Genomic DNA, 23,683 nt, shown 5'->3' with positions numbered 1-23,683 from the left:
CAGGGGCCGAGACGGTGAGAGCGAGCAGCGGGAGGAGGGGGGTGGGCCTTGGGGGGAAGGGGCCGCCCTTTGCTGCGTTGGCTGCCCCGCGGGCCGGGGGAGGAAGGCGGAGGGCTAGGGGTGTCTCGAGCCCGGTGGGCCCTCGGTGGGGGCGGGGCGAGAGTTAAAGCCCAGCTGTCCGAGGAACCCGGGGTCCACTCTGGGGGTGGGGGGCGGGGCGGCGTCTCGGGAGTCAGTTTCCTTTTACCTAGTGTCACTTGGACTGGCGCCACCTGTCTCAAGTCCGGCTGGCCCCGTCCTTCCTCCCTCCTCCCCTCTGTCTTGCTCTTCTCTACCCCTTGTGTCTGGGGTAACCCAGGGCGTCCTTCTCAGAGTCATGTCTAAAATAGTTTTACAGGTGTACTTATAGTACATAATATTTATACACACACGTGTCATCTATTCTGAAGTGTGCATCTTTTCAAAACCATGTTAAGTGTATAAATATACGAGGCCAATTAGGTTGTCTATACAGCTTGTGTGTAATTAACTCATGTAATATATAACACGAATATGGCTACATAGATATATTAGGTGTTGTCAGTAGCTCATATACATAATTAACAGTGTAATATATAACATACGTGCACATACATAGTCACACCCACACATGATTTTGTATATAACTGGTGTACATGTTTATATAGCATGTATTACATGCTTTCTATACTGCATGCATGTAATTGACATGCACTCACACATCACAAGCTACACACAGTGTATGTTATCTATGCAATTAACATCACATAACACATACTGTTAAATGTATACACACTGTTTTTATTAGCTACACTATATGTAACCAAACACATTTAACATATATGTATATGCATGAAGTTACAATATACATATGGTTTTATGTGTGCTATTTTTATATTAAATATCCAGATTATATATAATTAATGCATTACATGCATACTACTATACATGTATATATAATTTATGTTATTTATGTTGTGTATTTATGCAGTTTATATGTAATCGACACAACATGTAACATGCACGTGGTCTTAATATACATAGTTTTATATTATCTACACAGCTTAAATTTAATTAACATAATATGTAACACATACAACTACACAGATTCACATGGTATGTGTGACATTTATGCATAATAAATATATGATATAGTATGCATACACATGCATTCATCTTCAGAACCTTGCTACTTGTTTGACCCAAGTGAACAAGTCACTTTATCTCTGCCTGCTTCAGGTTCCCCCATCTGTAAAGTGGGAACTGCCAGAGTTGTTGTAAGGATCCCAGCTTAATACTGGTACTTTTTAAATCTTAAACCTCCCTATATATGGTATGTATGGTATATTGACATCAAATGTGATTAGTTCAGAAATTGGGTGGGTGGGCAGGCAATCCACTTTGTTAAGAAGTGATTAATGGCTCTCTGTTTAATTTCAAGTCCTCTACTTCGTGGCCCAATCTACTTCTTCCACCTTTGTTTTCAAGAATGAAATGGCAAACCATACTTATTGCTGTTTTCTTTCCTTTTTTTTTTTAAAGTGAACTTGGTGGAGCATCAACAAATTATTCAATAAGCATTTTTTTAATTGCTTACTATGTGTCAGTGCTTAGTAAATAATAATGGGGACATAAAGAAGGATAACAGTCCCTGCTCTTAAGGTGCTTTTATATGCTAATGGCAGAAACAACAGGAAACATATAGGAACATTTCAATATTCAAAGAAGAAAGTGAATTTTTTGTGAAACAGAATTTTGATTCCTTCGTACTTTTTTCTTCATTTTCTTTTTTTTTCATTAATGAGCATTTAAAAATAATTTTTATTGATGCCTTTTGTTTTTATATCATAGTTTTCCCACATTATCCATATCCCCTCTCTCCCAGAGAGTATCCTATATAACAAATAGTATTTTTTAAAAACAAGAAAAAAAAATCTGCACAACTGATCATGCAATGTATAATGCCTGTGAATATCCCTCCTTCCACCACTTCTCCAAAGGGGTAGATTTGTTTATTTTTAGTTATTTTTTAAACCCTTGCCTTCCATCTTAGAATCAGTACTTTGTATTGGCTCCAAGGCAGAAGAGTGGTAAAGGCTTATGGGGGTTAATTGACTTGCTCAGGGTCACACAGCTAGGAAATGTCTGAGGTCAGATTTGAATGTAGTACTCCCATCTTTAGGATTTGCTCTTAATCAAAGGGGTGGATTTAAAGCAGTGATTCCCAAAGTGGGCACCACCGCCCTCTGGTGGGTGCTGCAGCTATCCAGGGGAGCAGTGATGGCCGCAGGTGCATTTATCTTTCCTATTAATTGCTATTAAAATTAAAAAACAATTTAATTTCCATGGGGCTAAGTAATATTTTTTTCTGCAATGGGGGCGGTAGGTCAGAAAAGTTTGGAACCACTGATTTAAAGAGTCCTCTCATCTCTTGAGTCCTGCTTGATCATCATAATTTTGGAATATACTAATCACTTTTTAGTGTTATAGAATTATATTTCTTTTTTGAACTAATGTGTTTTATTTTTATTTTTATTTTTTTTTAAACCCTTGTACTTCGGTGTATTGTCTCATAGGTGGAAGATTGGTAAGGGTGGGCAATAGGGGTCAAATGACTTGCCCAGGGTCACACAGCTGGGAAGTGGCTGAGGCCGGGTTTGAACCTAGGACCTCCTGTCTCTAGGCCTGACTCTCACTCCACTGAGCTACCCAGCTGCCCCCCTGAACTAATGTGTTTTAGAATGTTTCATTGATGCTCTTTTTTTTTTTTAACTTTACTATTCTCTTCATAACTTCACCCTACCCTCTTAGATGTAAAGATAAGTCTACCCTTGTAATAAGTATAATTAGGAAAAACAATTTCTCCTTCTTCAGCTCTAGTCCATTATGTCCCTGCAAAGAGGTGGGAAGTATACTTTTCTTACAGACTTGTGGAGTTGTGATTGGTCAGAGTTAAATCTTTAAAGTTGTTTTCCTTTATATTGTTGTTATTGTCTAAATTGCTCAGGTGCTGCTCCCTTCAGTACACATCAGTTCACACAAGTCTTAATCTGAATCAGTCCCTTCTGTAATTTCTTACAGTAAAATATTCTATTATATTTCTGTACTTTGTTCTTCTATTTCTCAATTCATGAGGTTCCAGTTTTTTGCCATTTCTTGACTATGACAAAAGTGCTGCTACTATATTTCTAAATGTAGATTGAAGAATTTAAGACATGGAAGGACTTGAATGGTTACCTATTGTAGTCTAACTCATACACCAGGAATTTTTCATTACTTTCCCCTCAGACACTTCCTAGCTGTGTGACCCTGGAAAAGTCTCTTAACCTTTGTCTGCTTCAGTTTTCTAAACTGTAAATTGGGGACCAAAATAGCACCTACCTCTTGTGGTTATTCTGAGGAACAAATTGATTGAGGATCAATGAGTCATTGATAATATTTGTAAAACAGTAGAGTATCTGGTTGTGTCCCACTCTTCCTAACCTCTTTTGGGGATTTCTTGGCAGAGATAATGGAGTGGTTTGCCATTTCCTTCTCTAGTTCATTTTTTACAGATAAGGAAATTGAGTCAAGCAGAATTAAGTGATTTGTCCATGGTCTTACAGCTAGGAAGTGTCTGAGGCCAGATTGGAATTTACAAAGATGAGTCTTCCTGACTCCAAGCCTGGCATTCTATCCTGAGCCACCTAACTGTCTGGCATGTAATAAATGCTTATTCCCTTCCCCTCTATAAAATACAAGTGGTCATCTATCAACTGCTTCAAGGTCTCCTAGGAGGCAGGGCCCACTCTGTCTTGAAGCAAACCATTCCACTTTTGGATTAACAACTATGGAATTTCTTTCCTGACATTAAGCCTAATTTTGCCTTTTTGCAACTTAAATTTAGTGCTCCTCCTTCCTTCTTGGGCCAAACAGAACAAATCTAATCCCTCCTTCACATGCCAGCCCTTTCAAGACAGCTTTCCTCTGCACTGAGTCTTTTACATGATAATTATGTCCATTTCTTTTAACCATCCTCATCTGACATGGACTCAAGATCCTTCCCTGGCCACTCTCCAGTTTCTCAGTGCCCTTAAACTGCCCAGGACTGACCACAAATACTTCATATTAGGTCTGAAAAGGGAACAATATACATCTGGATTGTCACCTCCCTGACTTTGGAAGCCATGTCCCTCTTAATGCAGGATCATGTAAGCCTTTTTGGGCACCATGTCACATAGAATCATGTTGAGCTTGTGGTTCACTGAAACCCCCAGGTCTTTTCCTAACCAACTGCTTTCTATCCAGGTCTCCCTCACATTGTGTTTGTGACTTTTTTTTTGTACCATAAGTGCAAGTCTGGATACTTATCTCTGTTGAGTTTCTTCTATTAGATTTGCCAAGGGTTGGCAAACTACAGCCTGAGGTCAGCCCCTGTTTTTGTATACTCTAAGATAAGTTAAAATTCTACAGTATTTAAAAATATAAAAACCATTTTTAGCTCCAGGCTATAATTGGAGGACACTTGGCTCTGAATTGTTAATATTGTTTTTGGATTCTGACTCTTGATCTGGGTTTTGGTTATTTCTCCCTGCTTTGTGTCATTGAGTCATTGATAAAATGTCAGATAGGACCTGTCATATCCCTGTGGTACTCCACTGGAAACTTGCTATGTTGTTGTTGAAGCATTCCCAACTACTTATTTTTTTTTAAACCCTTACATTCTGCCTTAGAACCAATGTGTTTGTTCCAAGGCAGAAGAGTGGTAAGGGCTAGGCAGTGTGGGTTAAGAGACTTGTCCAAGGTCACACAGCTAAGAGGTGTCTGAGGCCAGAGTTGAAACCAGGACCTTCCATCTCTGGGCCTGACTCTCAATCCATTGAACTACCCAGCTACCCTGCAACTACTTTTTGAATTTGGCATCTACCCAGTTCTAAAGCCATCTTGACATATTATTGTCTAGCTCTAAAACATATCTGTCCATCTCCTGTAATGTATGAGATACTTTATTAAAACCTTTGCTTAAAACTAGGGAAGCTTCATCCACAACATTCCCTTCTACTAGTTTAATAATCCTGTGAAAAACTAATGAAGTTTGTCTTGTTCTTGATGAAGCTAGGCTGACTCTTTCTAAACGCTGCTTCCCTTTCTAGCTGTTTGTCCACCATTTCTTTTTAATAATCTATTCTAGACTTGAATTAGGAATTACAATCAAACTCAATCCAGTAGGACAGAATTTTTTATTAACTCTTGGGTATCACCCTATTAGTAATTTTTCTTGTCTTTTCTAGTATTAAGTCATTTTCCTTTGCAGAAAAAAACAGAAAACAAAATAAAGTAGATTTGCCTTCTCTATTATCAGTTACCAATCTCATCCACTATAAGTAAAGATCTGTCCTTTTTTTATCCTTTTTTTCCCCAACATAACTACAAAAGTCTCCCTTGTTATTGTCTTTACCTTCTCTTACTAGCCTCAGTTCATTCTGAGTTTTAGATTTCTTAATACTTTTTACAGGGCTATGCCACACTTTTATTTATCTTCTATTATTTTCAATGTGATTCCTTTTTAACATCAGAAGTTGTTTTGTGAGTTCTTGTGTATATATCTATAGTGGGCTCTAAACAAATCCTATTCTTACTCCACAGTAATATTGTTGGCCTTTATTTCATCAGAATTTTATTCTAGAATCATAATATACTTTCCTAGAATCCATGGTACAAATCAGACTGTGCCCTGGGTTCTTTTTCTCTTATTTTGATTTCTTTGGGTGTGTATCCCTAGTAATGGAATATCTAAATTGAAAAAGGTTCACAGTTAGTGATATTTTGGGTGTAATTTTAAATTCCTTTCCAGTTCTACTAACAGTGAATTGATATGCTCATCTCTTTATGACCCTTTAATAATTGCCATTTTCCTTTTTTTTTAAATGCCATTTTTGCCATTCTGATAACTGAAATGGAATGTTAGGGTCATTTTACTTTGTTTCTCCTATTAGTGATTTGGAGCGTTTTCCATTGATTATTGATACTGATATTGATAGCCTTTTGAGATCTGCCTATCTTTTGATCTTTTTGGAAGTAGTTCTTGTTCTTGTTCTTTTAATTTTTTTGTATTTCTATATATCTTGAATGGTAGACCTTTATCACCTTTATCATAGAAATTTTGCTGCAAACATTTTTCCCTCAGTTAACTGTGAACCTTCTAATTTTACTGCATATGTTTGTATGGGCAAAATATTTTCCGTTTCATGAGATCAAAATTAGTCATTTAATCTCCTATGATCCTTTCTTACTTCCCCAGTTATAGTTATGAAAGGTATTTCTTTCCCTGCTCCTTTAAGATTATGATATTTATTGTGGTCTATGGGATGAGTTATTGGTTTAAAACTCTAAATTTGATTCTGCCTTATTGTTGCAAATTTTCTCAGCAGTTTTTATTGAATAGTGCCTTAGCCTTCTAGTTAGAATCTTTGGTTTTATTGAATACTACTAGTCTTTTTGCCTCTATGTTTTGTTTTGCTGATGAACTTTTTGCCCTTTTAACCAGTCCCAAATATTTTAATATTTTATTTTTTTAGAAAAATTTCCATGGTTACATGATTCTTGTTTTTACTTTCCCCTTCAACCCCCTCCCCCCCCCCCCCATATCCAACACGCATTTCCACTGTTTTTTTTTTTTTTTTTTTTTTTTTTTTAACCCTTGTACTTCGGTGTATTATCTCATAGGTGGAAGATTGGTAAGGGTGGGCAATGGGGGTCAAGTGACTTGCCCAGGGTCACACAGCTGGGAAGTGGCTGAGGCCGGGTTTGAACCTAGGACCTCCTGTCTCTAGGCCTGACTCTCACTCCACTGTCCACTGGTTTTAACATGTGTGATCAATCAAAACTTATTTACATATTATTGATAGTTGCATTGGTGTGGTCGTTTAGTGTCACATCCCCAACCATGTCTTCATCAACCCATGTGTTCAAGCGGTTGTTTTTCTTCTGTGTTTCCACTCATGCAGTTCTTTCTCTGAATGTGGGTAGTGTTCTTTTCCATAAATCCCTCAGAATTGTTCTGGGTCATTGCATTGCTGCTAGTACAGAACTCCATTACATTCGATTTTACCCCAGTGTATTGGTCTCTGTGTACAATGTTCTTCTGGCTCTGCTCCTTTCACTCTGCATCAGTTCCTGGAGGTCTTTCCAGTTCACATGGAATTCCTCCAGTTTATTATTCCTTTGAGCACAATAGTATTCCATCACCAGCATATACCACAGTTTGTTCAGCCATTTTCCAATTGAAGGGCATCCCTTTGTTTTCCAGTTTTTTGCCACCAAAAAAAGCGCAGTCCCAGATAGTTTTGATGATTGTTGTTTTGTAGTATAGACTGCAATCTCAGTTACTATTAGGCCTGCTTCCCACTTTTTTTTCTTGAGGTTCTTGATATTTTGTTCCATTATGTATATTTTGTAATTTCTTTAATACTGTAACCCTTCTGGAGCTTAATTAATATGGAATTTTAACTATATTTGAATTTAGGTAGCATCATCATTTTTATTATATTGGCATGACCCAATCCTGAACAATCGATAAAACTAATTATTTAAGTCTTTTATTTCTTTAAAGGGTTTTGTAGTTGATTTCATATATTTTCTTTTGGGTGTTTATAAGGTAGATTTCTAGATAATTTTATACTTTCTGTAGTTATTTTGAATGGGATTTCTTCTATCGCTCCCTTATATTATTATAATTAGCATTTCTGGATCTGCATCAAATAATAGTGACATTGATCACCCTTTATTTAGTTCTCATCTTAGGGAAACAGCCTCTCCTATTCTTTCTAGCATGAGAAAAGACTACTATTACTTTCTAGGTAAATACTCTTTTTTGCTGTATTAAGAAAGGAAAGGCATAGGGAAAGGACCTGTGATTTCATTGCTCTTAGGGAATCCTTGTTAAGGAATCTCCATCTACCAGTGTTTTCTCAGCAATATAAATTTTATTACAATATTGCTAATACAAAAACTTATTACAATATTGCCTAGACTACTGAGAAGATATGATTTCCCTAGGGGTTACACAGTCAGGGGTGCCACTTCCCTAGGCTTTTCATGCTGTTGTGGCCTGGATGTGTTTATTTTTGTCTGTCTTTCTGTCTCTCTCATCTTTTTTGTATATTTGCTAGCAAATGCCCTGGGAAGCATGGTTTTATGTCTTTTCTTTACTATCTTAACCAAACATCTACTTTTTACTGTTCTTCACACAAAACATTCCATCCCTCACCTCCATGCCGTTGTACAGGCATTCCAAACATAGAATACATTTTCTGCTCACCCTTTCCTCCTAAAACCCCTATTTCCTTTAGAGCTTACTGAAAACATTCTTCCTCCAGTCTTTTACTGGCTCCATCTGTCAGTTACCTTTTATTCACTTTGTATATGCTTAGTATGTATTTATTTTGTACATACATTGGTGCTTGTGTTCCCTTGATCAACAGTAAGCTTCCTGAAATTCTCTATCTAGGCCCAGAACTTATCAGTGCCTTTCATACAATTAGTATTTTTTAATAAATATTTGATTACTTGATCGAGAATTGTGCATTGTGGCCTCTTTTTTGGTTTTTCTATTGGAAGCCAAACTTATTCAGATTCAAATCATGCCTCAGATACATATTAACTGGGTAAACTTGGTTCTGTTTCCTCACCTGTAAAATGAGGGTGTGGAATGTGATCACCTACAAGGTTCCTTCTAGTTCTTCATCTATGATCCTGTGATGAAATTTCAGATAAAGGTTGGCTTACTCAAGTTGTAGCCATACAATGTTAATATGTAAAGGGAGTGAGTGAGGCAGAGTTTCTGAGTATATTGAAGCTTGAACTTGGAGTCAGGGAAACTGGCCCTATAGGCTTCTAATATGATTACTGTAGCCACCACTTAATCTCTCAGTGACCCTAGGCAGTCTGTTTAATTTATATTTCAGAGCCCTTGCCTGCTAGAGATACGACACTAAGATTTACCTATCCTCATGAAATTACAGCACTAGACAAGGTGGGAGGTAATAGGATTAAGCCTTGGGCTTGATTTTGTCATTAATCCAGAGTTGTACCAGGTAGTTTTATGCTTTGATGCTTTAGTTGAATTTATATGATTGTATACAATTTAATCTTTGAAGTAAAAATAAGTTTTGGATTTTTGGTTTTAAAATAGATATCCCCCTCTCAACTAGTGTAGATAGAATGAATAGAGTTTGTCAGAAAGTCTGAGCTTGATTTTCCTTAGTCACCCATGGCAAGTCATTGAATTTCTTAGCCTCAGTTTCTTTATCTGTTAAATAGTATGATAACAGCACCTACTTTATAGGGTTGTAGTGAGGATCAAGTGAGATATGTAGAGCTCTTGGCAAACCCTAAAGTTTTGTTGTACAGAAAATTGTGGCTTGCCTCATGCGACTATGGTCAGTTCAGTTCACCAGTCATTATGTAAGTGCCTGATGTGCACAGGCACTATGCCAAGGCTGTACGGAGTTCTGTGCTAATGAAACTTGAGGATCTAGTATATATAAAGCTGTTCAAATTCTTTATGTTTCACACATCCTATTCTGCTCTAGTTTTTCATTGAAAATGCGTGGAAGTCCAATGGTTCACTAAAGGTCTACTCTTGCTTTTTGAAGTTATATCCCTAGATCTCAGATCTGTAGTGGCAGCTGCCAGCTCTCAACTGTTGTGAGATTCCCCATGGTTTTTTGGCTCTTTCAGGTTAGAGCTCTGGGTCTAGACTTTCCTGAGATACTTCCTTTTTGAAATTGATTTCAGGAGGTAATGGGTGGATTCTTTCTTTCTTTGCCCTTTTAAGATTTGGGAAGCTTTAATTTATTATGATTGTATCTGGTTTTCTTTTTTTTTTTTAATCATGGTTTTCAGGAAATCTGATGACTTTTAAGTGATCTTTCTTGATCCGTTTTCCAGGTTTTTTTTTTTAAACAATATCAGTTACCTTAATTTGCTTCTGCATTTTTGATCTTTAGCTTTTCTTCTCCTATTTCCTGCTGTCTTGTGGAATCATTTGTTTCTGTGAGATCTTCTAGTTGTCAGGGACCCCATTTCTTGGGTAAGATTCACTACTTTTTCTGCTAAGTGACTTATAAATATTTCCTCCAGAACTTTATTTCATTTTTTATCTCTTGTTTTATTTCTTCTAGGTGTTAATGTTGTCCTTGTGAAAAATACTTTGAATCTCAATAATTTTTGATACTGGTCAGTTTTTTATTTACTCAGTTTTGTCCCAGGCCCCTACTCTCCTTTTTGGTCTGCACTGACCTTCACCTTCTAGGTTTAGAACCTTCTTAGATCTTTGAGTTTCAGAATGTTAACTCTTTAGGGTCCTACCTGGCATATCAGGACCTGGACTTCAAAGCCCCTGGACCTGGCTTTCCCAGTGTTAGTATGATGGTCACTGACTCCTGTCTCTTTTGCCTGGGGTTCCTAGGGCCCCACCCTGCAGTCTTCTTTAGGGGACCTTCCTCTGTCGCTGCTTTCAGTCAGTCTTGCTGGCATTACTTGACTCTGGCCAACTCTTCAGACTGATGCTGACTTTGCTGATTTCCCGAGCCTTCCTCTTTTCTTCTGTTGTTAGGATTTGGACTTACTTTTTCTGGGGTAGAAGAAACCACTTACTATAATTTATCATTGATTTCCTCCTCATTGTTTCTTCTGGTTGTGAACTTCAGAATTTTGCTATATGTAAGGGACCTAAGCCACCCACCTTCCATTTGGACAATTATATTGTCAGAAGCTATTCCCAACCTCAACCCAGTTTCTTGATTTCCCATTGGTTTGCTAGTTTTTCTCAGTCATATACTAGTTAATGGTTCTACATTTAATAGTCTGTCTCTAACATGACACGACTCACTTTTCTCCTGTATCATCCAGCAGTAACCTCTAATCTTTGCCCAGTAGAGCCTTTGAACTACTATGATAAGTTAACTCCTGCTATACCCAGAAGGGACTTCTTAAATATTTGTTGAATGAATGAATAAATTATACTTGTGGATCTGTTGTCTGAAAGTGGCACTGGGATACAAAGAGCAGGCCAATCTTTTCATATTCTGGCATTGACATAACAGGAAAGACAATAGGGAGCAGATGTCTTCAGGAAAAAATAGGCTTTGGAAGGATAAAGAAATAGGAAAAAAACATCTAAAGGTCGTAAGTTATCCTTTCCCTCACAGAGTTTACATGAACTTGGCAAGAAGTAGGGGCTAGGACCAGAGAAGCTTCTTTTTCACACTTTACAATGAGGGAGTCAGGGATAAAACAAGGGTTAGTAAAAGATGCAGATCCACCCCAAAGAGGTACAGGAACTGTGATATTGCATTAGGTTAGTAATTAATTCATTTGCTTTTTTCTTCTTGGGAGGAAAGTGTAGGCCAAACAAAAAGGCAGCCAAGTTTGTCTTTGATAGCTTATCAGTTCTTTTCCTGTACTCTTTAACTAAATTCTAGTGTTTCTTCATGATTCCTTAGTTGATGTTGACTCTCATGTGCTGGTCTAGGCATAATATCTGCCAGGTTGTTTTCTAGTGTTCATCAAATAGGGAGTTCTTTTCTCATTTTATGTTTTTTGGTGTGTTGGAGACTGGGCTATTCCATTGTTTCTGATTCTTCCTTGTCTGTTGCATTGATCTACCTCTACTTTTGATCCTTTGTTTTGTATGTAATCTTAAGAATAGAGTGAGTACTGGGTTGCCTCTGGTCTTCAATTGTTTTATTGGACATAGAACTAGGTGTTTTTTCACCCTGAGCAAAAACATTTGGAAAAGGGACTGCAGATGATGGGTTGGGAGAGAGAAAGGGTAGAGGAAGAAGAGGAAGACCCAGTATTATCTTCTGGAAGAGGATTTATTCTGTCCCTAGCCCTACAGGATTACCAATGAGATCTCCAAAAGACTAGTCCTGAGCCTTTCCATCTGCAGATTTAAAAAAAATAGTCAGTTTTTAAAAAAATTGACCAGTTTTGTATTCAGTCTTTTAACTTGTTTAATGCTGTGCTGTTTCTTCCACAACAGATCCAAAAACTTTGTGACAGAGTAGCTTCATCAACTCTTTTGGATGATCGAAGGGATGCTGTCCGTGCTCTCAAATCATTATCTAAGGTTTGTGACAGTTTATTTTAAAATATAACATTTAGACTAATTTTTCATTCTTTCTAATAATATCTTTTTTATGGGCAGAAATACCGTTTGGAAGTAGGTATCCAAGCTATGGAACATCTGATCCATGTTTTGCAGACAGACCGGTAAGTTTCTATATCTTACAACTTTTAAGTTAATCAACAGGAATTTAAATATATATGGCTACATATGTGTGTAGTTAAAATTACAGAAATTATTAATGTATAATATCTCTTGCCTTATCTCAGTCTCCATTTAATCTGGCCATTTTGGGTATTAGAAGGAGGTAGATAATGATCCAAATTGGAAATGGAGCTAGCTGTTTACAACCTGGACTTTGAATGGCAGCTGCAAATAAGGGCCAGGAATTGTGTGACAATAGAATACTGAGAACTCACAATTATAATATGATTTTATGGTCTACATGAACACTTTATTTACAGTAATCTTCTGAAATAAGTATATGCAATATTATGACCATTTTATAGATGAGAAAACTGAAACTCAGATTTAAGTGCCTACTGTCAGTCAGTCAGTCAAAATACCTATAAAGTCTTAGAGTCTCAGGATTCAAATTGAGGTCCAAGTGTCTATTTGGATTTTCATATTATCTGAATTTACCTAGGTTCTTAAATGGTTCCAATTATGCTAAATTAGTTAAGATTTTATGTAACTTTCCCTCTAAAGAGTTAAGAATTAAGAAGTTGGTTGATATAGCTGACATTCCCATTATATGTTGGATATCTGAGAAAATTTGTATGCCAAGGATATTTTTCTTCTCTAAAATGTGAAATATGAAATTAGTGCATATATCACAAATATATCAGGCCTTTCTTGATTTTCCCAGTTATTAGTTATTCCCCCAGTACCATACATGTTTTTTTTTTTAAAATTTTAAACCCTTAACTTCTGTGTATTGACTTATAGGTGGAAGAGTGGTAAGGGTAGGCGATGGAGGTCAAGTGACTTGCCCAGGGTCACACAGCTGGGAAGTGTCTGAGGCCGGATTTGAACCTAGGACTTCCCATCTCTAGGCCTGGCTCTCAATCCACTCAGCTACCCAGCTGCCCCCACCATACATGTTTTTGATACCATCTTGTGTTCATTCACCATGGATTTGTTGGTTCTGATTTGTAGGATGTAAACTCTTTGAGAGAGGATTGTCTTAACTTTTATATTTGTATTCTTGACTCAGAATAAGAACTTAATGAATGCTTGCTACTTGATCGATGTATTTTGGGGTTATTAAAGTAGGAGTGTTTTCTTCTGTTTTGCTTCAAAGTTACCCTGACATTTTTTTCTTCAGAGTGTTAGAATCTGCATTAATGAGTTCAGTGTCCCATCATCCAACTTGTTTGGAAAATTTTGCCCATAGAAATTCTTAATTAGTTGTAAGAGCTTTGGTAAAAACAAGTATTAGCCTTAAGCATTTGATAATTTCTTTTTTTACAGTTCAGATTCAGAAATAATAGGTTATACTTTGGACACACTCTACAATATAATGTCTAATGATGTAGAAGAAGAGGAGCAAGGTAAGTGTTTAGTTATTTCTGTCTTTTTAGGAACAAGTTTATTGTTAAAAAAGTTTATTATAGATATATACAAGCATTTAAATTTGTAGGGTTTTTTTCTCCAGCTATAATCAGTGCAGTACATTTTAGGTACAACTTTGGCTTTTAGGGTTGGTGCATAAAGTTGTTCCAAAATGAAGTGTTAAAAAAGTTGTGGTGCAAATGCAACTATCTATTTTTATTTATTGATTTGTTTTTGGTAAAATAGCATAATTTAAACTTAAAATGCATGGATTTGTGGAAGAATTTATACGCTCTACATGTTTTTTTTGGTTTGTTTTTGTCTCTGTAACTGATTTAGGAGCATATTTTGGAGCCATTTAATTGTTTCAGGCTTCCCGTATCTGAAAAATGTTAAAACTAGGACAAGATCAGTTTCTATGTCATTTCCTTGGGGGGGGAAATGTTGAAAATGGTTACAGGATGAAAGTGTTTGTCATGTTACTATATAAAATGGAATTGGATTGTCATTTATTGGTCCTTTTACCCTCCAAGGAAAACTTCTTTATCGTTCTTGTATATGGTTTTTAAAAGATTAAGCTTATATATAAATTATAGGTATATATAATCATTCTTTACTGCTGATTGAAAACCAGAGTTTGTATCTCTGCAGTAACATCTATGAAGAGAAGTACCTTGTAGAGAATTTTTACTTTTCCAGTTATGTTTTGTCAAAATTATTTTAAGAATACACACCAAACATAAAGAAGTACACACACACACACACACACACACACACACACATATTATATAAAATAGTTTGGTTACAATAAAATTTATTAAGTTTGTTCTATCTAATATTCATCATTAGCCTTTGCATTCTAAGGTTTTTTCCTATCATCTTTTCATCTAGATAGTAGTACACATAGTTTTCCAACTACTTTTGTTAGTACTATAGGCATTAATAGTTAAAAAAACATCACCTTTGAATTGAAAAAGCAAAGATTTATCCATAAAGAAATTATAAACCTGTTAATGATTTCCAGAGTCAAATCTCCTATCTTGAAGCTAGTTCATATCTTAGTTGTCTTTTTAAAATATTTATCTTATTTTAAAAAGACTATTCAATAGAATATGTTAATATGTTATCCACTTGGATTTATTCAGTGAAATAAATGTTGCAATTCCTCTGGCAAATAATACTCTTTGCATTAAGAATTACTTCATACCCAGTGTTTCTAAAATAAGCTGTAATTAAGTTAATTAAGATATATTTTGCGGGTAGGGAAAGAGATATTCTTTAACTACTTTTTCCTTGATTCAAACTACTTAATGTTCTTAAGCTAGGGATGTTTTCCTGTAACATGTTCATTTTTACTTGGTACAGTTCAGCAGGATTGACACATTTTATGTCCCTTTGTAGAGAGAAGCCTCTAAGATTATTTCTTAGTGTGGTAGAATTCTAAATGTACTTCTGCATCTCATATCCTGATGGTGGAAGTGTGTTTCATACAAGTTTGTATTCTCAAAAAATTAGACCTATTAACTGCTTCTCATTGTTACTCAAATTTTAGAATTAAGCCGACAGCATAATGTTCAATCTTGTAATATGAAATAGAAAAATTTTGATAGAAGGTAGAGGTATTTTGACAATGTCTGTTATTATTTAAACAGCAAAAACTGGTGTGAGGGATTCTTATACCTTACTGTATTGAACAATAGTGAAAGGAATTATTAAAATTTTTTGATAGTAAGATTTATTTACAATTCCATATTTCCTTAAACCTTAGACTTTCTTACTCTCTTGCTATTTACTCCCAGGTATTTTGCCCACAACTCAATTCTAGTAACCTTTCATAGATGGTGATTCTTTAATTAGCACTTTTTGGTATTCTTGGGTTGACCTGAATTATAATAGTAGGATTTGTCACTAACCTATTGTGTAACTTTGGCCAAAGCATTTTGCTGATCTTCAAAGTCCACAAATCAAAAATGAGAGGACTAAGTCTAAGTATTTCATAAGATTTCCTCCAATTCTAAATTTCATATTAGTTTTAGAGATTATGTTGTGAGACATTTTATATAATCAGGCTTATTGTACATATGAAGACTTGAAATGCTTATTTAGGAAAAATGATTAATTAATCATCCAATTTCTAACTAGATGTAAAATCCAGTTTTCTCACTGTTGACTAGAGAGTATTTATAAGAAAGGAAATGAGAGTCCATATCAGAGAATGAAACATTGGTGCTGCTGATAGTATCTTTTTAAAATTCTTTATAGAGACTTGCAGGGAAAACAGCTTCAGGGTTAAATTTTGGGCTTCCTTTTGTGTATTTGAGTTTTTCTTTTCTCTGTTTAAAGTGTAATATCTGAGAGGTTTCTGTTTAGAAACTGACGAGAAAACTCTGTAATACCAACAGGGCCCATAAGGCAAGCAGGAATCACAATAAGGATTATTTATTGTGTACTATATGCAAAATTCAGTGATAGACAATGGGAGATACACAGAGATTATGTAACACTTGGGCTTATTCTCATGTATCTTCTTGTTTATTTGCAGAGACATGTACTAATAACTAATACAAACTAAACCATGATTATTAGAGAAAGGGGAAAAGACATGAATGAGCATTTATATAGCACTTATAGTGCACCTCACTAAATGCCTTTACAAATATCTGATTTGATCTTCACAGCAATTCTTGGAAATATTAATCCAGTTTTGAAGTTGAGGAAACTGGGGCAAACAGACATTAAGTGACTTACCTACAGTCACAGAACTAGTGTTTTAGGCTAGATATGAACTCAGGTCTTCTGGACCTTAGCCCCTGTACTCTGCATTATGCCTCTGCTTAAGGCATTAAAACTTAACTCTTTGCTAAGAGAGTTGCAACCAAAGTGCTTTCTTGGGTGTGAAGGAGGAGAGCTCATTGCTACCAGCTTAGGAAACCTTCACAATATATTCATGACCTCAGACCTATAGGAATTTACAAAGCATTGGTAGAAAAATGAACTAGAAATTTAAGTGGAAAAAGGTAAAACCTCAGAGCTAAAACTGAACCTTGATAGGATCAAAGAGATAGTAGAATAGTATTCTGTAACATGTTAGCTTTCTGGGGGCAGATCTGTGTGCCAAAGAGTGAAAGTATGGCAGAGGACCTTTGGATAAGGTTCAGTGGAGGGAAAAACAAGCAGGACAGGGGGAGGAACATAGTACTGAACGCTCAGCTAGAAGATTAGGAATCCAGAAGCAGATCACAAAGGTGACAACAGAGGCAGGTCATTCCCCTACCTGGGTACCTGCTGGAAGTTGCTCTCTGGTTGGGGTAGAGGAGCTGAGAAAATCTTGAACTGCTTTAATAAAATGCCATCCCTCAGAAGGTAGAGAAAGCAACAAGGAGACTACTATTCTGGATTCATCCCTGATGAGCAAGGAGGAACTGGTTTTTAAGTAGAAATAATGGAATCCTAGGGAGGAAAGGGGCCATACTATCCTTGAGCTCATGATAGAGAAGGACCATTGTTGTATTCTGTAGGCTTTGGGAGAACTCTTGTGAAAGCATTCAGAAAAAGAATTGGTAGGACTGATCCTGAGATACTATAGAGGAGGATATGTCATTGAGGATAAATTTCTTTTGATGAAACAAACAACAAATACTTTCAGGGAAGAAATGAAGTAAAAGGTTTCTTAAGAGAGTGGTTTGGATATTTGAAAAGTTGTAAAGCAACTCAGATTTTTAAAGGATAAGTACAGGAAGTGGCAGTAAGAACAGATAACTGAGAGTGAACATAAAAGTGACATAGTTCAAGAGTGTCAGGAGCTCTTAAGCTCAGAATGAGCTAAGATTTGTGATAAATGCAACGAAAGGAATTTGAGTGTGTATCAGAGACAAGAGGAGGAAGATCAAAGGAGCTTTTGGGGTGGATGGAACTGATGAAGAAAAGAAGGTAGACTTACTAAAGTCTTATTTTGCTTCTGTTTTCTCTACCTAGGAGACTGGGAAGCATAGAACAAAATTGATTAACAGGGAATTGAAACCCAGGATAAGTGAGGAGATTCTAAGGGTAGCTGTCTTCATATGTCGAAATCATCAGGCCTGGACCAAGTATACTACACAGGGTACTGAAAGAACTTATGGATTTGATTGCTTAGCTGCTGGTGGTGATGTGTGAAAAATCCTGGAAGGTGGGGAAAGGTGTCACATGACTGGAGATGGGCAAATGTGGGCCTCATTTTCGGAAAGTTTCTTTTAGTTAGAAGCTTGACTTTGATTCCTGGCTAAATTCTAGAAGGCTTTATCAAAGAATTGATTTATGAGCACTTAGAAAGGGAAGTAGTGATACCTAATTGCTGTCAAGGATTCATCAAGATGAAATCAGGCCAGACTAATTTGATCTCCTTTTTGTGTAGGAATACTAGAATGGGAATAGGTTAGGGAAATTTCACGTATCACAGTAGATATCATATGTATCTCAGTAGATGAATTTGAAGAAGGCATTTGTTAGTTTTTAATTTTGTGGACAAGATGGAGACAGGTAAATATGTAAGCTGGTAGAACAATCAGACCCCAAAAATAGTGATGATTGTTCAGATTAAACATGAAGAGTGAAGTACCATTGAGTTGTTTTTGATCCTCTTGTTGTCATTCTTTTTCTCAGTAACTTGAATGAAGGTGTGCATATTGCACTTATTTGTGGATTCCATGAAACTGGAAAAGATAGCTAAAATTTTGTATGACAGCATTGAGATATAGAAATGTCTGAATGTAATAAATTATAAAATAATAAAGATGATTTATTTGGGGGGGGAGGGAACCTCAAATTCTCAAGTACTGATTACATTTGCTTTTTTGCTATTTGAAAAAACAGCAAAAAAGCAAATATAATCAGTCCATTCAACAAATAGCAAAAAAAGCAAATGTAATCAGTCCATTAGAAAAAAGCATAATATAGGAGTACTCTACTCAGAAGGTCTAGTTGAACCATATCTAGCCTATTATTTTCAGTTGTGATCTGTATGTATCAGAGAGGACACTGACAGGCTAGAGTTCTTCTAGAGGCTGGCAACTACAATGGTGATGAACATGGAAGCCATGTCAAATAATATTTGAAAGAATTAGTTAAGCGTTTCTTAAGCACCATGTCATACTAATATTGTGCTAGATTCTAGGGATACAAATAGGAAAGTAAGATAGTCTCTGCCCCTCTAGAAAATGACATTCTGCTAGAAGAGACACTGCATGTTCATATATCAATAAATACAGGATATATAAAAATATGAAATTGTGTGTGTGTTGGGGAGGGGCACTAAAATTTAGAGAAAGATTTTGTTATTTGTATTTTTGAGACTGTCTCACCTAGTCTGGAAGTGCAACAGTCACTCATGGGGCTTACCCCAACATTCACGGTCATGGAAATGTTAGCTTCCTCTCCGTTTTTTTAGCCTGGGCTGCTTTGCCTTTCCTTAGGCAGCCTGATGGGTGTGATCAGCCAATGTAAACTTTAGCTGCAGCTCAGAACTAGAAAACTCGAGTGATCTGTCTGCCATAGCATCCCCAGAAACAGGGTCTTCAAGTATGTGTCATAGCACCAAAGGCCTTTGGAAGGAGATAGCCCTTGGGTTGAGCCTGGAGGAGCTAGAGGTACCAAAAGGAACTAGGAGTGTTTGATTTAGCCAAGGGGAGATGGAGAAGACTGGGAGAGTGGGGACAAAGTGGCAGATTTTCAGGATTTGAAGGACTTTTCTATGGAAGGGAAGGAACATTTGTGTATAAGTTATAAAGAGATTTTGGCTCAATGAAAGAAAACTTTGTTACAATTAAAACTGATTGAAAGTGGAATGGGCTGGCTTGTAAAGTGATGAATTACTCATTACTGGGAGTCTGAATTATTATAGAAACACTTTGGGTTGATAGTGGAGAGGGAATTCTTGCTCAGGAACAAGGATGTATGTATCAAACTCCTGGTCACATGCCTGAACCTGATTAAAATGTAATCAGGGTGGCCTCAGACACTTGATCTTGGGCAAGTCATTAACCCTAATTGTCTATCCCTTACTTAGAATTGATTCTAAGACATGTTGTAGGTAAATATAAGGTAGAACATATAGATAAGGTATTTATTTAGTTACCTATTTCAGACAGAAGGTAAGGATTTATTTAAATACATACACACACACACACACACACACACACACACACACACACACACGAAAATTGTTCAACAAAGTATAGGAAAATACAAAACAATATAGGTAATGTTCATTTGTGGATGTGGTCCACTAGAATTTGGCAACATAATACTAGATGACTTCAGATTTCCCCTTAAACTTTAAGATACTATGGTTCTATGACTTGACCATATTTGAACTAGACTTTAAAGGGTTTAAGGCATAAGAAGCAGCACAAGCCAAGGCAAAGAAATTGTCATATATAGTAGGGCAGCCCTCTTTGTCTGCACCACAGTGTATTATGAAATAAGGCAGAAAAAATAGGCTGGAATTAGATTGAAGGACTGAAACAAAGGCATTAGAACTTCCATGCCTTATGAAATTGAAATCCTTTAAAGTGAAATCCTTTAAAAATAAAGAGCTTCTCGGGGGGTGAAGGGGAAAGTAAGAGCATGAATCATGTAATCATGTTAACTTCTCTAAAAAAAATATTATTAAATGTTAATAAAAATAAAAAATAAAACCTTTTGGGCAAAAAAAATAAAGAGCTATTAAAATATTGTTAGAAATTTGTGGGAGAGTGAAATATTGATCAAGTTGCTCTTTGGCTCTATCATGGCCTTTTGTTACCCTTTCAGAAGGCCATGCCTACCTAGCTGCTGACTGGTGGCAGAAGGTAAAGCATCCACTTGGAAATATTTCATCCATTGAGTTAAAATCATCTTTGAACTTTCAAGTTTAAAAAAATGTGCCTAGTGGCACACTGGATCAAAATCTTGACAGAATTATTTAAATATCTTACATAGTAGTTAACTAAATGAGTTTGATTTATTTCTTACAACTGACTAATATCTTAAGGTAATAAATAGCTTATGGGAACTGTTTTTTGGAAACATGTTGTTTTTCATTGTACTGTGCAGGAAATGCTTGTCTTTTTCAACCATTCTCTCTTCTTTCTTTTATGTCTACCTTTGCAGATGACATGGAAGGTAAAAGAGATTGCATTTATATGTGCATGATGCTTTTAGGCATAATTTTTGATAATGTAAAAAATGCTATGTTATTTCTCCCCCTTCATCTCTTGGTAAAGATTTTCCTGTTGAAAGTGGCCTTAGTTGAGAATTCCTTTGGCAAAGTCTTTAATGAAGTTATATTTTTATTGATTGCATTCGTATTTTACATGTAGATGTTTTTGTTCTCCAGGACTAAGGAAATGTTTCCAGGGCAGTTTTATAATGAAAATAATGGGATGCTTGACACTATGACAATGCATATATCAAACTAGTTCGTGTTTTCTGCCTGGAAAAAGATGGCCTTACTGTATTTTTACTTGTGTATTTTAAAATCTATTTACATATTAAATGGAACCCAGCAAACCCTTGAAAAGCTAACTCCACCCCCCTATAAATTATAAACAGAAAGTATTTTGTTGTTTGTAGTGAGATACTTCTTTAACATTCTTTTTTTAATTCATCATTATCATTTATTGGAACATCATTACTATATCCTGATGTGCCCCTTCTTTGATCTATTTTGTAACAAAGATAGTTAAGCAAAACCAACTACTGCAATGATGTTGATTCTCACAAAGTATATACTATTCCATACTTGTAACTTCCCACCTCTCTACTGAGCAAAGAATTGAGTTTTTATCATCTATGAAATGTCCTTTTAATGTGGACCATAAATATTAACACTGACCATTTGAGAAACAATCTCCTGGAAGCATAAAAATACCTGTTTAGTTGAAACTTAAAATTCAGTAAGTGTAATTGTAACTTTTATTTTTGTGTGGATTAAATGATTTGGTTTTTAAATGAGGAAGGAAATGCTACACCGTCATAAACTGGTTTGAAATAATAGTTGAACAAATAACCAATCCATTGTAGGCTTAATTGTGAAAAAATGGCAAAGGAAAATAGCTTTTTAGTATGTTTAGGGTTATCTTTGATGCTGATATCATTATTTAAATTAAATGAGAACTATCTGTGTCTTTAGGAGTAATTGGAGCAGTATTCCTAGAATTTGTGGTGGCAATTGGAAGGAGCTGCCATTGGATTTTTTTATATGAAACATTTGCCATAATTGAATTCTGTTTTTCTTAAGTTATATGGAATCTTTATTCTACACTGGTTATACACACACACACACACACACACTCTCTCTCTCTCTCTCTCTCTCTCTCTCTCTCTCTCTCTCTCTTTTATTTATTTATTTATTTATTTATTCATGCATTCATCCAGCCATTTATTTATTTATTTGTTTGCTTGGTCACTCACTTATTTATTTGTTTGTTTATTCATTCATTTATTTATGTATTTATTCATTCACTCATTCATTTATTTATTCATTCATCCATTCATTCCTTCACTCTATTTATTTATTTATTTGCTTGCTTGCTAATTTATTTATTTATTTATTTTGTTGAAAATAAGTAATTTGGGAGCCTGAATTATTTTGGCAAAAATTTTACTTTTAAAAAAAGTTTTAAAATATTGACCCATTGGGTTTTTATAAAGTGCTTTCTAACAGTGCATGTTCTGTGATAACCATTCTTTATTCCTCAAAACAAAAGCAAAACAGTCAGAAAGAGGGTGTAAAATCCCACAGCTATGAGAAGAAATGTGTAAATTTACCAAATTCTTTTTGAGTAATACCCCTGATTATAAAAATGTAGATGAGATCTTAGAAATTATCTAGTCCAAGGCCTATCATTTTACAGATGGGGAAACTAAGACCCAGAGAGAAAAACTGATTTGTCCAAAGTCATCTAGTCTTTAAATGGTAGAGACAGAATTTCAACATATGCTGTCTTATCCCAAATCCAGGACACTTTCCACTGCTCCATAATGGTTTTTATTTATTCTGTTTATATATATATATTTTTTTCATTTAGATGTGAGATCAAGCATGTCATGACAGTTTCTGGAAGAACTGTCTTGAAGTTTCATAGTTGGGAATTTGGGCATTTAACCTTTCAGTGCCTCAGACAGTTCCTAGAGATTCTCCATTACAAATCAGGGGCTTATCTATATTGGTAGAGGGAGTTTTTTCACTGGGAATTCCCTATATTGGGGAAGTCACAGGTCTAGCTCTCCCTCTTTAGTCTCTTTTCCCATCTCTCAGGCTCAATATTACTTATGAGTGTATCTTGTGACTGTTTTTAAAATATTTACTTAGTATAGGACATCTTAGTATTTCTTGACTCACCATTTACTCTTTTCCTATTACTGTCACAGTCTGTAATTTACTTACTCTACTCTTTGACCTTTTACAGATATCTGAAATTAGAAAGTCATTTAACTTCCTCAGTTTATCAATATTCGCTTTATCAATATTTATCAGCATAAACATTGGAAAATTTCAGATAAATTTTTCAGAAGCATTTGCTCTGCTCTGCAACTTTGTGTTTCAAATTTAAAAAAAAATTTAGTTAAACTGCTTTGTTTAATTTGATCAGAGTCAAAGTGTCATATTGGATAGGGCACTGGCCTTGGAATTAGGAATTCAGATCCTTTGCTTCAGATACCTACTAGCTGTGATTCTGGATAAATCACCTAATCTTTCTGTGCTAGTATCCTAATTGATGAAATGAGAGGATCAGACCTGATAATTTCAAAGGTCCCTCCCAGATCTAAATCAAATGATCTGTGATCCTAGGAATGTTGAGGTAGCAGAACATTTCACTTAGTCTGTCTCCCACTTGAATACAAAGTAAATGACTAACAAGAGAAGGTGTGTGATGTTCACCAGCCCTCTATTCAGGGAGATCTTGAGTTCTAGTATTGATCTGTAGTTTGCTAGCCTTGTGGCTGTGAATAAATTGCTTATCCTCTCTCTGCCATTGT

At 35.8% G+C, this 23,683-nt stretch overlaps 1 protein-coding gene across 1 annotated transcript in view; it reads left to right on the top strand.

Annotated features, from left to right (window-relative positions):
• The window catches only part of USO1 (USO1 vesicle transport factor), an 85,792-nt gene that overhangs the window by 5,074 nt on the left and 57,035 nt on the right, over positions 1-23,683 (top strand). Inside the window, exons 2-5 of the mRNA XM_044681344.1 lie at positions 12,047-12,133; positions 12,212-12,276; positions 13,604-13,683; positions 20,813-20,824. Coding sequence (XP_044537279.1) covers positions 12,047-12,133; positions 12,212-12,276; positions 13,604-13,683; positions 20,813-20,824 — 244 coding nt within the window. The remainder of the gene's footprint in view (positions 1-12,046; positions 12,134-12,211; positions 12,277-13,603; positions 13,684-20,812; positions 20,825-23,683) is intronic.

The sequence above is a fragment of the Gracilinanus agilis genome, chromosome 6 (assembly GCF_016433145.1).
Source record: "Gracilinanus agilis isolate LMUSP501 chromosome 6, AgileGrace, whole genome shotgun sequence".
Taxonomy (NCBI): domain Eukaryota; kingdom Metazoa; phylum Chordata; class Mammalia; order Didelphimorphia; family Didelphidae; genus Gracilinanus; species Gracilinanus agilis.
This window is presented reverse-complemented; position numbering and strand designations above follow the sequence as displayed.